The sequence below is a fragment of the Lepidochelys kempii genome, chromosome 6 (genome assembly GCF_965140285.1).
Source record: "Lepidochelys kempii isolate rLepKem1 chromosome 6, rLepKem1.hap1, whole genome shotgun sequence".
NCBI classification, from domain to species: Eukaryota; Metazoa; Chordata; order Testudines; family Cheloniidae; genus Lepidochelys; species Lepidochelys kempii.
In genome coordinates this window covers 52,852,181-52,866,824 of record NC_136385.1, presented here as the reverse complement: position 1 = coordinate 52,866,824, position 14,644 = coordinate 52,852,181, and the positions used below count along the sequence as shown (strand labels likewise).

Sequence of the window (14,644 nt, the reverse complement as noted above, 5' to 3'; positions counted from 1 at the left end):
ACAGCTACTGTGATATCTAGGCTACGATTTTCCCATCCTACCTAAGAACTATATTTTGGCTCTCTCTGGGGCTTAACTCCTAATGGGAATAAAGCTGATCCCATTTTGTTTACCCTAAGCCATGTGATTTACTTACCAATCAGTGAGATCCTGCCCTGGGACCCTAATCGTGGTTATGGAATAAGCCTCAGTGTCTGCGTGATCTGAATACTACATAATGGGAGCCAATCCTTAGATTTCTCTTCTGTAACTGTCATTTTTCCCATGTCACAGAATTATCTGGGAGAAGATTGTTCAGGGAGATAGATAGCATAAATGTAACAATTTATTTTGAAATTGGTTTTGCTAGTTTGTAATGCAGTAAAATGAAATCCCTGCTGGTATAATTCGCACAATGCCTTGCTCTCAGTTAAAAAAGATGCTGTTGAACAATGGATGATAGTTCCTGTCAGGAAAATCCACAAGTGGCATCCCCACAGCAGATTTAACTGAAGAGTTACTGCATCACCATATATTACTAAGCAATCCTGCCAATATTTTCACACTACAACTGATCAAGAAATAGCAACATATTTTCACACACATGTGCACAAAATTGTTGAATTTTTTTTATCATTTTTTTCATTGAAACTTCACTCCACTCTAACTTTCACCCCAAAACTTTGTCATGCCAGTGAAGGAGGAGTGTGAGAACACGAGCAAGACATCAGCCTTAAGTGTCAATGCATTTCATAAACAATTAAGGAAAAGAAAACCAAACGTTCATCACGAAGCCCCTGTCCAAGATTATACACAGATTTTGCAACAGCACAAAACTATTCATGCAAAGAAAGAGGAAACCAAGAAGAAAAAAATCCCAGTAGAAACAACCAGACAACAAAATTGCAAAACAAGTCAAGATTTTATGCCATTTTGGAACTGTTTTTTCCCTACTAGGCCCTAGCAAGACTAAGGTTTCCAGAAGCCATGCTGTAGAGAAAGTCTTGCTCCACATCCAAACCTACAACTAGAAAATTAACTGTCATGTTTCTTATTTTGAATATTATTGATCTTTTATGTCTCCATCTGAGGATGTCCATAAGGTGTGAACCTCTTTCACATTTTCTCAGGCAGAAGGTCACATTTGTTTACATAAGAAGCCTCCCCATCTTCATAAAGCTTTTAATACCACTGTAAGGAATCCTATTCTTCTAACTCTGCTATATTACCTGTGTGATTGGGGAAATATCTGCCATACCTATGGTGATCAGGGCCTCCTTCATCCGTTTATCTCTGTCCAGAAAAGCTCTTAAGCATATGCTTAACTTTAGATACATGCTTACGTTCCGTTGGCATCAATGTGAAGCAAGAGATGGTAGAAAGAAATCATTCTATTATTTTCTTTCTCCACCAGTCCCAGTGTTTACCACAAAAAGCCATTAGAAATGTAGGCCTTGCATGAACAATGCAAGAAGGAATGAAGAAAGAGAGGTAAGGAAACAGAGGTTAACAATGGACAAAGCATAAGTTCATAAGTGGCCTTGTCAATAATATATAGGTAGTTGATAAAGAAATTGTAAGAATTGTCACATGTGATAAGCTTGTAGCTGCAGCTTTGCTTACTAGCATACTTTGTAGCTCTTGGACAATTCATGATCTGTACCAGGATCAATTATAAAAATTAGTGCATCAATCATAAAATATATGATATAATGTATTAACAAATAGTATTTAGTGTAAGTATGTCGATAAGCTAATTCATGATTATGTATCTTGGGTTTGTGGTATACCCTGTACCCGCCCTCTACTCTCGAGCTTGATCAACTGAAGTGTAGTTTAACTGTATGCGAATAAAGAAACCTTAGTGATGAGTCCAGAGTTGAACTGATTTCTTCTATTCCATAAAACTGGATAATGTGTTCTCCCAGAACTGGACACAGTGTTCTAGTTGAGCCAAGTGGAAAAAGTCTTTGGGAATTTCAACAAGAACTCCTATACTGCATTCGTTTCCCCTTCCAGAAACATCTATGTCCTTCCAAGGACACATAAGACAATACAAATGGCCATACTTGGTCAGACCAATGGTCCATTAAGCCCAGCATCCTGTCTTCTGACAGTGGCCAATGTCAGATGCTTCAGAGGGAATGAACAGCACAGGCCAATTATCGAATATCCATCCCCAATTATCGAGTCATCCAGTCCCAACATCTGGCAGTCAGACATTTATGAACACCCAGAGCATGGGGTTGCAACCCTGACCATCTTGGCTACTAGCCATTGATGGACCTATCCTCCATGAATTTATTCTTTTCTGAACCCACATATACTTCTGGCATTCAGAGCATCTTCTGGCAATGAGTTCCAGAGGTGTAGGGTGACTCGATCGCAAGAATAAAATATCAGGACACATGGGTGGGCATGGGTGGTGGGTGGACTCCCCCCTTCGGGAAGGCTACCCCCATGGCCTTGCCCCTGCCTACACAAGGTCCTGCCTCCCGTGGCAGGAGCCCTGAGCTCCCCTACCTTCTCCGTGGCTGGAACCCCAAACCACCCAACCCCCAGTACCAGAGGAACCCCAGGCCGGCTGGCCCGAGCAGCTCCAGCCCCGTGTCAGGGGTGTACAGCCCCAGCTCCAGCCCTCAGCGGGAGGGGGTGCAGGCTCCAGGTGTGCTTACCTCGGGTGGCTCCCCGGAAGTGGTGACATCTCTCTCTGGGTCCTAGGCGGAGGCAAGGCCAAGCAGCTCCATGCGCTACTGTTGCCTCCATCTGCAGGTACCGCCCCCGCAGCTCCCATTGGCCACAGATCCTGGCCAATGGGAGTTACAGAGCCTGTGCTCATGGTGGGGGCAGCATCCAGAGCCCCCCAGGCCTTCCCTCTAACTAGGAGCCAGAGGGAGATGTCGCCGCTTCCAGGGAGCTGCGCAGAGCCAGGTAGGGAGCCTGCCATCCCTGCACCAACCGGATGCCTGGCAACCCTACAATATCGGGACAAATGGCATCCCAATCATACATTGGTCGGGATGTAGGACAAAGAGTTAAATATTGGGACAGTCCCAAGTTTATCAGGACATCTAGTCACCCTACATAGGTTTGATCATGCGTTGTGTGAAGTAGTACTTCCTTTTGTTGATTTTAAACCTGCTGCCTTTCATTTCATTGGGTTCTTGTGTTATGCGAAGGGGTAAATAACACTTCCCTATTCACTTTCTCCACACCTTTTTTGATTTTATAGACCTCTGTCATATCCCCCCTGAGTCATCTCTTTTCCAAGCTGAACAGTCCCAGTCTATTTAATCTCTCCTCAAACGGAAGCTGTTTCATACCTCTCATCATTTCTGTTACCCTTCTCTGTGCCTTTTCCCATTCTAATATATCTTTTTTGAGAAGGGGCAACCAAAACTGCATGCAGTATTCAAGATGTGGGCGTACCATGGCTTTATATAGTGGCATTGTGGCATCCCTTTCCTAATCATAGAATCATAGAATATCAGGGTTGGAAGGGACCCCAGAAGGTCATCTAGTCCAACCCCCTGCTCGAAGCAGGACCAATTCCCAGTTAAATCATAATGGTTCCTAACTTTCTAAACACAAAAGAAAAATCCCAAAACTTTAAAATGAAGAATTCCATCAAATATATTTAAAGACCCATTTTAAAAAAATTAAGTTGATTTTACTTAATGTTGCTGTCCCACTACTCATAAGATCCTACCCCATGGTGCACAGGTGCACTGGATGCTGGAGGAAGATATCACAGGGAGTTGCTTTTTACACACCTTAGCACAGTTATTCAGGAAGAGGGCAGGAAACAGTGCTAGAGTTCTACTGAATACTAGAGGAAAGGTCACCACCTAATGTCTCTTCAAGTATCCCAAAGCCCAAGAAGCCTGGTAAGCACAGTACCATTGTGGTCATGCTGCAAATGACAACAAGCACTTGGAAATACAATCTATTCCTATATGCAGTGCACAAGCAGGATGGCATCTCCAACCTTAACTCTGTCACTCCCTCAAAGTACCTCCTTAGTGAGTTAAGTCAGGATTTTGATCTGTGCTACCTACTTCACAGCCATGAATGAGTTAAAACCACACACTGATGAATCAAGTATCAAAGCACACATATGCTGCATAAAGGGGCAGAAATTGCACTTCTAATTCTCATATACAGTGTCTGCAAGTGATGATGCACAGAGGTACCTGTAGCCCAAAACAAATTAAATTATGTTGCTTGGTATAGGGTGAATAGGTGTGATGAAATGGAACATGAGAGATATGCACCAAAGAGTCCACGAATCACTTCTTAACTTTAAACGCAGGTTACAAGGCAACCCTTGTCTCCACTTGTCCCTTCTGATCACCAGTGACTGCCGTAGATCTCATTTCTGATTTAACTACCCCAGAAAGCTCTGTTCTGAAATGTTGTTCCAATGCTGAAGATAAGTACTTGGCTACTTATCATAATATCCTGCCAGAATAAGAGAGTAGGTTAAATACAGTCTGCAGTTGGCAAAGTTATTACAATTCATTAGCCTTACTAGTACTTGTGGGATGTTGTCCTTTGCTAGGATGATCACTGTCTTTTCCAGGAACACCATCAGTTATCAGTGAAATCATGGTTGAATCTTCACCCCGCTTGTCATCGAAAGGTATTGCAATATCATCTGTGTGATGAAGGGTGAATCAACTGTAACTTTTCATTTGCTGAGCCACCACTCCTGCTGTTCTCATTGTTAGAGCTTTCACACTATAGGAAGCCTAGGTCTTTCATTTGTTGGTCCAGTGGAAGGATAAAAGGAGAGGAGACTGGGGTCCTTGTTTAGTTCGTCATTAAATATAATTGATTTTCTAATCTTGGTATCTAATCACTAACACTGGTTGTTCACGGGAGTGTGAATTTGCAGCAGCCCAATGATAATGAGCATGGCAGCTAAGGTGGCAAAGACAACAACTTGCTCACCGAAGCCTGGATTTATGTTCTTGTAGCTGTGGCAACTCTGGATCTGGAACCTACAAAAGTGCTTGAGGCCGTTTGTAATGCTGCCATTATTTTTACATATTATGAGCTTTGGTCCAGGCAAAGACTACAATTGTAAGCAGAAAAGAGGAGAATTTCCTCTTGGAAAGACAATTCACGAAATTTGAGAAGAGTGTTGTTCCAACATTAATTCCCATTACCCTGCCATAGTATTTTGATGTCACTGGTAAGCCATGTGGAGAAGCAGGCCCAAAGTCCCACAAGTACAGTACCACCAGCAAATCAAATTTATCCTCTGCTAACACTTCCACTCAACAAACAATTAACTAAACATTTTAACTAAACATCGATGGGTAGGACAATGGCATGATCTCTTGGTATCCTCTACTTGTAAATGGTTAGTGAACGGTTAAATAAAACCTTGTGTCCACAGCCCAGAGGAATGCTCTCTGCTACAGAGGAAGGATGGCTGATCTTGTGGTTAAGTTGCTGAAACAGGACTAAGGAAACCTAGGCTTAATCCACACTTCCTGCGGGATCTTGGGCAAGTCACTTAGTTTTCCTGTATCTCAGTTCCTCTTCTCTAAAATGGAGATCATACAGCACTTCCCAATTTGTGAGGGCAAATTTATTAATATTTGTGAGACCCGCACGTACTCTGAGGATGTGGGCCATGTAAGTGCTTACAAATATGAAAGCTAATAGGTACTTAACCATCAACATAAAGAGATTAAATAGAAAATCTTCTACCACATGTGCCCTGAAGTCAAAAGAAAAAGAAAACCAAGAAAATGAAACAATTTAATTCTCTTCTATTCACCTACATAAATTTTGCCCTAGGTCACACCTATACAACTCCATGGTTAACCCAGACCCAATTTTGTCTCCTCTAGGGCTTCCCGGATGTAGCTCAGGGCAGAATATGGTTTTTGGTCTATACAGAAAGCCCTTCCCTATCTCCTGGAAAAAGAAAAGCCATAAACGGAAGGCTGACAGCACCAACATTTTTACTGTTTTTGCATATTGTGATATGCTTATCAAATACAGTTTACAACATACGGTTTGCAAAGAAGGGATTCAACTGCATTTGTACTGTAACTCTCTTCTTATGCATGTATTATTTAATATGGACTCCACAAATATGATCATACCGGAGACTATTAGGTAGGTAAGACTATTCCAGCTTGATCTCTAGGTACTGAAATCCTATCTTTCTGCACTTACTTTTCCAGATTCTTCTGGTAAAATACTTAATTATGTTCATCCTTTGCACCTGTGATATTTCTTTGTTATAGAAATAATGTTTTGCTAGATTTCATTGAGCCTGATCCTTCTGCCAGTGAAATCAACCATAATATTCCCATTGATTGCAGTAGGCACAACACCAGGCTCTTAGAAAGATCTATCATCACACATACTGTGAAATTATTCCTGGAGGAAGAAAAGCAGAACTTTTTTGGTTTGTGATTGCTTTACACTCTCATGTTATTATGAAATGTCTCTGGAAAGTGAAAAAAAAAGTTTCTATGATCACAAAGACACACAACTTTTTTCCGTCCAATTCTTTCTCAAGAGCACCAGGAATATGGGGCAGAGATTGTGCTCTCTCTTTTCCATGGCTACAGTGGTTACAAAGCCATTACAGATTTTGATGCCCTAAGACACACTGTGTCCACCAGTGATGCCCCTTAGCATTCTAAGAATTGAATCACAGTGCAATGTTTTCATACAGTTATTTTAAGAGGACAAGTTAAGCTACAATAGTATATAATCCATTATTCTTACTGGTACTTGTGGAATGATATTCCTTTCTGCCCGACACAGAAGAATAATCTGTTGCATCTGGGGTTGTATCTTCATAATATGGGGCACCAGCCGTGTGAATTCTGATGATGGTGGGGTTTGTTGTATCTCCGTCATATGTTGAACCACTACCCACATGATTATCATCTGTAACTGGAGTTGGGTCAGGCTGTTTCACACCATCAGCGTAACGTGAGCCATCTGCATTATCTATGACTGTTGGAAGGAGAAAGAGATCAATTGAAATAGCTGAGGCATCATGAATGTTGGAGTTGTGGGGTGAGGTTAAAGGGCTATGGCCACAGTTGTAGTCAGACCTGATATCAAGCAATTTGTTTTCTGTCTGTCTGTTTTATCCTTCACTGATCTATCTATTGTAGTTCTAATTTGTGTATGCATCATCATAATGGGCCCAGTCTGGTAAGTGGGCCAAAGTCTGGATTAACTTTCAGGGTGAAATCCTGGTACCATTGAAGTCAAGGATAAAACTCCCATTGACTCCAATGAGGCCAGGATTTCATCCTGAGAGCCCGGTTCCATCCCTAGTTCCTTGCCTGGCTAGCAGGCTTCGGCATGATGTGGAAGGTACATAATAACTGTAGGACATAGAAGGCTTCAACAAAGCTCTCTCATCAAAGAAGCAACATCAGTCCTCTATTTATCAAAAACAATCTAGTGTCAATATGGAAAATTTACTACGCTAGAACCACCTCAAGATAAATGCTGTCACATATAGCCTAATTCTAGGTGGCAGATGGAGGTCTGATTGCTTCACTTTCAGTATATTACCATCTCTGGACTTGCTTTTCTTATGTGTAGCATGATATTGAACATTTGCATTACTCACATACAGAAGAGAAACCTGGTAGCTGAAAATGGAATCAATGCTAAATCATTCACTTATGCAATACATTACCTATTCGGCTTTGATTATCATGCCAAGAATCATTTAGTTTTATGATTGGTTCACATGCCATATCCCTAGTTTCTGAAAGGAGAAGAAAATAATTAGTTAATTTGACAAAGGGTGGTGAGAAAAATTCACTCTTTTCTGCCCTATTTATTAGATTCATAGTGTTATCAACAACTTCTTAGAAAAGTTTCTTGGGGTCTCGTCTGAAAGTGGCTTTGAGAAAACTAAGAATTTTATAAACATTTTTAAAGGGACAAAATTGGTGCATTTTAATCAAATTTCACAAAGTTATTCTCAGTGTTCTCAATTTGAGTCAGATCCTCAACCCAGGACAAGTCCCCATTTTGCCAAAGGGATGGACTGTATGATTCCTCTGCACTGAGGGCATTCCGGGGTAGAGCACTTAGGCAACACTGGAAATCTATTACGGAATACAAAGCTAATCCTGGGCTGGCGGAACAGTCCTTTAGGGATCATTCCAATCAATATAAATTAGAATTCCTCTATGGTCCAGTTTGACTCCCTCCGACAGCTCCAGTATCAGAGCTGGTAGCTCAGAGCCCTTTGCCTCTCTCTACCCCAACCCAGGATTAAGCCCTTTGAGTTCCAGAGAGTGGAATAAAGCTTCAGATATTTTATGTCAAAGCAAATTGTAATTTCAAAATGTCACTTCTATTTAAATCACCGTTGAATTTGGCCTAAGGATTTTTGTGGGGTTGCCTCTATCTATACCAGCTCTGAATATGACCAATTAATTTAACAAAATCTAGGCAACTCAATCAAGCCAGTCTCTTACTCTTAACACATTTCCTGTGCCCAGTTATTGCAGCACAAACACTGAGCAAAATTATCCACGGCTCCCTGACAATTTGACTCTGAAAATTTTAATTTTGCAGGGGTCCTCATGTGGCATAGAAAAATAAACAAAATCAGAAACATTTAAAATTATTATTAAGAACTGTAACTCCATATAATGGAAGAATTCCACAAAAGAAGTGGCCTGCCTTTGAACCTACAATATTAATGTAGCTAAGCAACACCTGAATTTGTGCTTGCCAGGGGCCTCATGCAAGCAGAGAAAGCAAGCTAAGAGTCTTCAGGGTCCCTGATCTTTCAGCGCTTGTAACTTCACTATTATTAGCTCTAAAAACATGTGAGTAAAAGAATGTGAGGAGTAGAAATCATCACATTCAACAATTCTGTGTTCTTTGGATCCATACTTGTGGTACTTCCCTACTAAAATGACAATTCTTGAGGTTAGAATCATAAGTTAAATATGAACTCAGATTTTTTTTTAGTTCAAAATACAATGGGCCAAAGTCACTGATAGCATCAGCAGGTGCAGCTCCAGTGACTGGCAAAATGTGTTCTATCTTCAAATGCGAAAACAAGACCACAATACACATACAATTTAATATGGAAGCTCTGGTTCGAGTAATCTAAAGGAGAGAGAGCATATGTTATTGTTAAATATCTTAATTCTCACTTACACAGTACAGCAAATACCTACCTGATGCATTATAACAATATGTATCATACCGGTCTGTTATATTTGAAGTGAGTATGTAAATTCCAGTGTTATTTGCTGCACAAACAGAATATGGCTTGATTCGTGGGATTACAATTTTGTCTTCTATGTAACCATATCTGTGAAGAATACAGAGTGAACAACACTGTCAGGAAGGAAGGCATGCAGCTGAGCCTGCTAGCTCGGTCTCCAGGCTGACTAATGACCACAACTAAAGCAGAACTGGCTGATTGATCAACCTGCCTGACTAGCTGAGGGGAACCAGCGGGCATGTTCTTAAACCCAGCTACATCAGAAGATTGCTGGCTGCTCAACAGCTTGTGTCCACAGCTGCAATCGCTCCTGTGCCAGCCTTGTTCCTCCTTGCTCTGGCCCTGCTCCCCTGCTTGTTTCCTGACTCTGGCTTTGACCCTTGGCATGTCCACCACCAGATCTGACCCCCATGTTATGTAACACAGCATACAACAGATACTTTCCTCAGGACTTTCAATACCGCCAAATAGGCCAAATAGGAGACAGAGTATTTCATATCATGAAATAAGAATAATCCCAAATCTGGTCATGGAGATTACTCCTTTTTTACATCCACATTAACATCACCAGCAACCACCTCCAAAATCATTCTGCATGTAATCTCTGAACTAATAACCATTGCAATGCAGTGTGAATTATTCGATAAGACAACTGCTCTGCATGGGGATGCAATGAAAATGAAGGATAAAAAGGGTAAACACTTCTCGTTCAGTTGGGTTGTGTATTATAGAACACAGAGGATCAAGGCTCTGATTTTCTTTCATTGAGCTACATTTTCACTACTTCTAGCCTAATAAATTGCACAGTACCATTTTGCACTGGAATTGCATGCCACAAATCTGAAGAATGGATGGAGATCGTGAGCAAAGATGTGCAGCGATGATTGATAACATGCCAGTCTCTGCGAAGTGCAAAACTTTAATAAAGTGTTCAAATGTAGCAATATTTCGCCTACAGAATGTTAGCTAAAATACTTAATATCCCCCTGGATAATATGTGTTGCAAATAATGCTGCTATTTGAGTATGGGGCACATAAATCAGGCTGAAATTTCAAGTGAGCTTGTGATTAACAAAATTACGTAACAAGTTATTACTATTTTGCAATCTCATATCAAATGACTAATTCCTGTGAAGGTACTGGTTTCCCTGAAATCTATTTAGATGAGAGTGGTGATTAAATGTTAAAAAGCCCTAGGGTTTGGGGATTGTTTTAAGAGCTGCTACTTGTCAGGGAGGGGCAGGCGTGGTATGTTAGCTGCTTGGACTCTGTCTCAGTTGTGGTTCCCCAAGCCCTGTTACAGTCCACATCCATGATTCACGTCCACCTGGATCAAATCATGGCAATGATATTTGCAATTCTAAATCTCTAATATGGGTGGAACAATAGATTACTTCACTGGCACAGCCATATTTTTTATTAGTCCTAGATCCGGTATCCTATTGCTAAGACTATCATATTGGCGGCGTTATAATAAAAATCTTTCTTGTTTTATGGCCTGCTGACTCATTCATATTCACTCTCTACTCCTTGTGTGCTTTGACTATTATATATAACGTACTAGTTCTTCTTTTTGTCTCCCACTCAAGCCCATACAGTTGGATTTATGGTACTGTGCCAGAGGAATACAAATACACAGCACCCACAAATTATTAAAAAATATCTCAAATTCCACATCTGTCCTCTTCTAGGTTCATGGATAAGGGGAGAAAGTGCAGTGAAAGCAAAACCACAGCTCTCCTCCAATGTGAAAAATAGTTCCCTCTATTTCTTTTACCCTTTAAGTTCTTTTCCATTTTCTTCTCATCTTACCTATAAGAGACTCTGTCCAGTGCATGAGACTCAAAAGTTAGAGATAGAAAATGCCTATTTGGTCTTTCAATACTTTCCCCACCACTGCAGGACTGTCCCAGTCTAGTCTTCCATTTGGCAGCATTTTAAATCATCCCTCCACTTCACTTGGGAGACTGTTATGTAACGCTCACCATCGGGAATTTTTGCCTGATATTCCCTGGGAATATGGTGAGCATCATTCTCCCACTGCAGAGGCACACATATTATTCTGATTTATACCAGTGAATGAGCACAGGGCACAGTCCTGGTGTAAGGGCAACTAGGGCTGCAGGAGATCTTTAAAGATTATCTGCCCACGCATTTGCAATTAATATTAGCAGTGCGTGACATTTATACAGCATCACACTAAACATTTTCAAAGCACTGCACAAACATGAACTAATTTAATTACTTTGATACTAATTAAACTAATCACTTTCCATAGATATGATTTTGCCAATACTACACTAACATGAAAGCAATTTTACCGATTTCTCATGAATTTGCAGACTAATGCAAAGGGAAGGAAATTAAAACAGTTAAAAGACTGAGAAAAACAAGTTTCAGAGTAGCAGCCAAGTTAGTCTGTATCCGCAAAAAGAAAAGGAGGACTTGTGGCACCTTAGAGACTAACAAATTTATTTGAGCATAAGCTTTCGTGAGCTACAGCTCACTTCATCGGATGCATACAGTGGAAAATACAGTGAGGAGATTTATATACACAGAGAACATGAAACAATGGGTGTTACCATACAGACTGTGACAAGAGTGATCAGAAAAGGTGAACTATTACCAGCAGGAGGGGGGGGGGGCAGGGTGACTTTTGTAGTGATAATCAATGTGGGCCATTTCCAGTAGTTGACAAGAACCGGGGGGGGGGGGAATAAACAGGGAGAAATAGTTTTACTTTGTGTAATGACACATCCACTCCCAGTCTTTATTGAAGCCTAAGTTAATTATATCCAGTTTGCAAATTAGTTCCAATTCAGCAGTCTCTCATTGGAGTCTGTTTTTGAAGATTTTTGTTGAAGAATTGCCACTTTTAGGTCTGTAATCGAGTGACCAAAGAGATTGAAGTGTTCTCTGACTGGTTTTTGAAAAACAAAACAGCCTTGAGTCAAATTTACAACAGACAATTCCACCTTCGCATATAATAACTTTAAACAGTGTCATTTGGTTTAATTTTTCTGGTGGTAAATATTAGGACTCTCTTTAGAGGACTGATAAAAAGTACAAGCTGGCAAAATTTAAAGAGTTGAAGAGATGCCCACCGAGCTTTCTACCCCAATAAACTTCAGGATGAATTCTGAAATCCCTACTCACTTCCTACTAAAGCTGAAATCCCACTGAAGTTAGTTGATCCATTTGACTTAAATAAGAGTTTTATTGCTATGAGTCTATACTGCTTGACAATGAATCCCCTCTGCGCCTGCTGCACTTGAATCTTGTCTCCTTTCTACAGCTGCATGTTTGGGATAACCTGGATAATTCATAGAGTCATAGATTATATGGCCAGGAAGAACAACTGTGTTCAGCTAGTCAGTCCTCCTGCATAACACAGACCATACATAGGACTTCCCTGAATTAATTCCTGTTTGAACTAGAGCATATCTTTTAGAAAAGCATCCAATCTTGATTTTTAAATTTCCAGTGATGGAGAATCCACCACAACTGTTGATCCATTGTCCCAATGGTTAATTACCTTCAGTGTTAAGACCTTGTACCTTATTTCCCATCTGAATTTGTCTAGATTCAACATCCAGCCATTTCCTATTGTTATATCTTTGTCTGCTAGACTGAAGAGTCCTGTATTATCAAATATTTGTTCCCCATGTAGGTACTTATAGACTAATCAATTCACCCCTTATCCTTCTCACAATAAGCTAAATAGATCGAGTTCCTAGTGTCTATCACTATAAGGCATGTTTTCCAATCCTTTAATCATTCATGCAATTTTTCACTGAACACTCTCCAATTCTTCAACATCCTTCTTGAATTGTCCACATCAGAACTGGACAGTGTATTCTAGTTGCAGTCACACCAGTGTCAAATACAGAGGTAATATCATCTATTACTCAATATCTCACCCCTTTATATGCTCAAGGATCACATTAGCCCTTTTCACCACAGTGCCACACTTGGAGATCATGTTCAACTGATTATCCACTATGATCCACTGCTTCCCAAAACAGAGTCCCCCATCCTATAAGTATGGCCTGCTTTCTTTATTTCTAGATGTAGGACTTTACATTTGGCTGTATTGAAACACGTATTGTTTGCTTGCACCCAGCTTACGAAGTAATCCATATCACTCTGAATCAATGACTTGCCCACTTCATTATTTACTACTTCCCAAATCCTTGTGTCATCTGCAAATTTTATCAATAATGATTTTATGTTTTCTTCCAGGACATTGAAAAAATTTAATTAGTGTAGGGCCAAGAGCCAGTCCCTGCAGGATCCCACTAGAAATACACCTGCTTGATTATGATACTTCATTTACAACTACAATTCAGTTATCCTTTTCTACTCATAGACCATCTAATTAATAGCCACTTAAAAGTAATTGCAATTGGCACACCACATCGTCACAGATGGACAGACAGATAGCTATACATATTCACTATATATTATCTTCTTTAGAGTTTCCTTACCTGCAAGTTTCAAATCCTAATTCATGAGCTTTCTTCATCTGGTCCATTGTTGGCAGGGTACTATTGAGAGCTCTGCAGAGTTCAACTGCCTCACTTCGTGTGAGATTGTAGCGACGATTTTTCTCAACATGGAAAACCCCTGCATATCTGCAACTTATATTAAATTCTGTTGATTGAAAAAAAACCCAGAAATTATTACAATGATAATACATGCTGTTTCACTGAAACACTAGCAAGATTTCATTTCCAAGTACAATGAAGTTACAGAGAACCATCAACATCCGCCAGTTCATTAGGGGAGAAGGCTTGCACAAGAAATCTGGTTTTCCAAACTACACTCAGATCCTTTTTGCTCAAACATCACATTAATGTCCAAGAACAGTAGCATAGTGTTTCTGTGAAGTGCCTAGCACTTTTGGGAACATGCAAAAAAACCCCATCATCAACAACAACAACAATTTGGTGCAGAAGATCTAATGGGACAAGATTGCCAAGATATTTTAGAAACACATCTGTCTGGAAAAGTTTTGGCTTCACTGTAAACATTTGTCAATGAAATTTTCCAAACTGCTGTAGTTAGCAAATAACCTGTTAATAAATATGTACCACATTCAAAACTGCAGTCTTGCAGATTTCCCTAGTTTTTATACAATGTGTGCCAGATTCACATAAATAAGTGGCGCTCCACTGACATTGGTATAAAGTATATAGAAAGTACACTGTTTGAGTCTTTGCAGCCATAGTCCTATATCTAAGGAAACAGTGTCCAACCATCCAGGTCCATCTAAGTACCTCATTCATAAAGGGAATAAACAAGAAAAGGTGAAAATGGTTATAATCTAACCATTTCTGAAATATACAGTCCCTGTATTAAATGACCTCATTCTGTTTGTTTCAGGGTTTAACATTTTTCATGAAAACATACATCAAA

The 14,644-nt window shown here is 40.1% G+C and overlaps 1 protein-coding gene across 35 annotated transcripts in view; it reads right to left on the bottom strand.

Annotated features, from left to right (window-relative positions):
* CD44 (CD44 molecule (IN blood group)) overlaps nucleotides 1–14,644 on the bottom strand; it is a 106,964-nt gene that overhangs the window by 58,377 nt on the left and 33,943 nt on the right. For 32 of the 35 annotated variants that reach the window (XM_078853265.1, XM_078853268.1, XM_078853264.1 and 29 more), the window contains exons 3-7: nucleotides 13,714–13,879; nucleotides 9,177–9,313; nucleotides 7,670–7,741; nucleotides 6,736–6,969; nucleotides 4,511–4,636 (exon numbers count right to left, since the gene is read on the bottom strand). In XM_078853265.1, coding sequence (XP_078709391.1) covers nucleotides 4,511–4,636; nucleotides 6,736–6,969; nucleotides 7,670–7,741; nucleotides 9,177–9,313; nucleotides 13,714–13,879 — 735 coding nt within the window. The remainder of the gene's footprint in view (nucleotides 1–4,510; nucleotides 4,637–6,735; nucleotides 6,970–7,669; nucleotides 7,742–9,176; nucleotides 9,314–13,713; nucleotides 13,880–14,644) is intronic. The other 3 variants (XM_073347963.2, XM_073347968.2, XM_078853282.1) reach the window with 1 other exon arrangement.